Source organism: Pyxicephalus adspersus, unplaced genomic scaffold (assembly GCF_032062135.1).
Source record: "Pyxicephalus adspersus unplaced genomic scaffold, UCB_Pads_2.0 Sca720, whole genome shotgun sequence".
Classification (NCBI taxonomy): domain Eukaryota; kingdom Metazoa; phylum Chordata; class Amphibia; order Anura; family Pyxicephalidae; genus Pyxicephalus; species Pyxicephalus adspersus.
Genome location: NW_027317727.1, coordinates 7338 through 9790, shown reverse-complemented (window position 1 = coordinate 9790; position 2453 = coordinate 7338). Strand labels below are relative to the sequence as shown.

The window sequence follows — 2453 nt, the reverse complement described above, 5'->3', positions numbered from 1 at the left end:
CAAACTTTTTAATCCAAGAGCCAGTTCACCACCCCTCTGACTGTTGTTGGGCCGAAACATAAACCTTCATATCTTCTAAACAGATTGTTGTAGAAACTTGAAATGTTCAGGGGAACATGAGAACAGTTACTAAACTAAATATTGAACATAACAAATTGCCAGATACAGGGTCTCAACATAAAATTCTAATAACAATCAGAAATATTTTCTCATTATGACCATGGTTCCTAAATTAAATTTGCATGTTAGGTCAGTTCCATGACAATGAGCATTAGGGTACTGACAATTCGCCCTGTGCTGTGGTGCCCCAAATATAAACCTAACCCCTCACAAAACTTTAAGACTGTCTTCAGGCTGGTGGTGAGGTTGTGGTGTGTTTACCGCTTCCTCATGCCATAGAACATTGCTTAGGGGGAGACTCTCGGTACCGCTCACTGCCGCTTGGAGTCAATTCTGCAGATGGTGGGAGGGACTGAGCAGCTGGTAAGGTGCCTGTTACAGTGGAATCTTGGCAACTGGAAATGTGGGAGCCAGTAGGAAATGCCTTTTGTTCTCGCCGTTAAAACGTCTTCACTTGGAGTGCCCTGTCTCCTTACTGACAGTTAAAGTGGATTTATTATAAGCAATGCAACATTGTATGTTTTCTGGATCCCAACCTACTCTCCAGGCCTCCTTAAGGGGTTTATGATTGGCCAGCCCATAGTAACATAACTGTTATGCATGTACATGGGGGTTAAATTATCCCTACACAGCAGCGTTCTGAGAACGTACGCTGGTCTGTGTATGAGTAGCCCGGGAACATTCTAAAGATTACAAGCAAATAAGAAGCATGCCCCTGATATATTTAGTTCCACTTTAAAGAGTTCCACTTTATTACGGATCCAGCTCAATCTTCAGAACTGAATAGAATATTTTAGAGCTTTTATTAGGCCTAATATCGTTCTGTCAATTTAATAACTTTAAGCGATTGTTTCTAGTGCTATTTTTTCCTTGAAATCTTACATTTTTCTCTTTCAGGTTACAATAGTTGGGATAGTGAGACATGCAGAAAAAGCACCAACAAACATCTTATATAAAGTGGATGACATGACTGCTGCACCCATGGATGTCAGACAATGGGTGGATACTGATGTAAGAACATAATTGTTGATATCATTGACACATAACATTCATGGAATATATATATATATATATATATATTTACTAAAACATGGAAGATCTTTCGGCTAGTGTAGTAGTGAATATGTACATATATAAATTTGGGACAACCATTGCTGGTCACTCCCAGACTGTAGATGACTCTCCTGTCTAGTGAATACTTGTCCTGGATAACATAGGAGACCTTCACTGGCTTTACCATTGTGATATGAATTCATAAACAAGTTTACTTTTAATGAGAAGACCATTTCTAAATGATCAGTGGATCTCTAAATATTGCACACTTTATTAGCTTTTTCCAGAACATATATATTCTTTAAAAGCAGAGACCCTGTTGTGTGATATTTGTACTACTATATATGAAATGTATATTTTGAGTAAATAGGTAAAATAATTCTAGTTCATGCGAGCCAAATTTGTTCTCCAATATTTTTGGTAATATGCTAAAAAAAAAAAACAATCTGACACTGTCATGTAAACAGATACCAAATATAAGTATCTGATTGCATGCGTCTTAACAAGGGCAAAATACTAGTGCCCAAAACTGTTTGTAGGTGATACTCAAGGAGCCTTTATAGCTCATCAACTTACACTAAACCATGTTTTATATCTTGTTTTGTCACATGTGGACCACTTCTCTTCATGTGCACCAAACACATTCATTTGCATTCACGTATGCAGGGGATTTGTTTTTTGTTTTGTCCTTTCCTTGTATAGTGCAGGTGACCGGTTGAAAACTTCAGGGATCTATAAGATCCACTAATGTTACCCCTGCCATCTGTTGAAGCCAAAGCTGTTTGATGAAAGCTTGGGGTCATACATGTATAGAAAGATGTCCCAGTGGGGATTTGTTGACCTCTGTGTTTTCAAAAACAATGTTGCCACGTTCGCAACCAGTGCCAACATTGCCATACTGTTGGTGTATGCTTTCCAAAAGGCTTTGTAACACAAACTAACACATGTAAATGAACCACCCAAATCTAGTTTACACATTTCAATGATTAAATGTATAGTAGTTGGTAAAATGTTTTTTTTTTTTTTTTTGGAAATTATCCTAACTAATGTTAATTACTTGCTTGCTATTCTATCTAATTGTGTCTTTTTAGTCTAACGTCTATTTCCTTTTTTTTTTTCCTTCCAAGGAAGCAAGCTGTGAAAATGTAGTTGTGCCACCTGGAAGTTATGTGAAAGTGGCAGGTCACCTTCGTTCCTTTCAGGTAGTATAGCTCTGCACATTTTTAGATGTGGCATAATAGGTTGTTCTACTCATGTCACATGAAATCGTATTCTACAGA

At 37.5% G+C, this 2453-nt stretch overlaps 1 protein-coding gene across 1 annotated transcript in view; it reads left to right on the top strand.

Annotated features, from left to right (window-relative positions):
• Positions 1–1017: 1017 nt before the first annotated feature.
• The window catches only part of RPA2 (replication protein A2), a gene marked incomplete at both ends in the record, with an annotated part of 3049 nt that continues 1613 nt past the window's right edge, over positions 1018–2453 (top strand). The window contains 1 exon segment of the mRNA XM_072397979.1: positions 1018–1131. Within this exon segment, the coding sequence (XP_072254080.1) occupies positions 1018–1131 (114 nt within the window).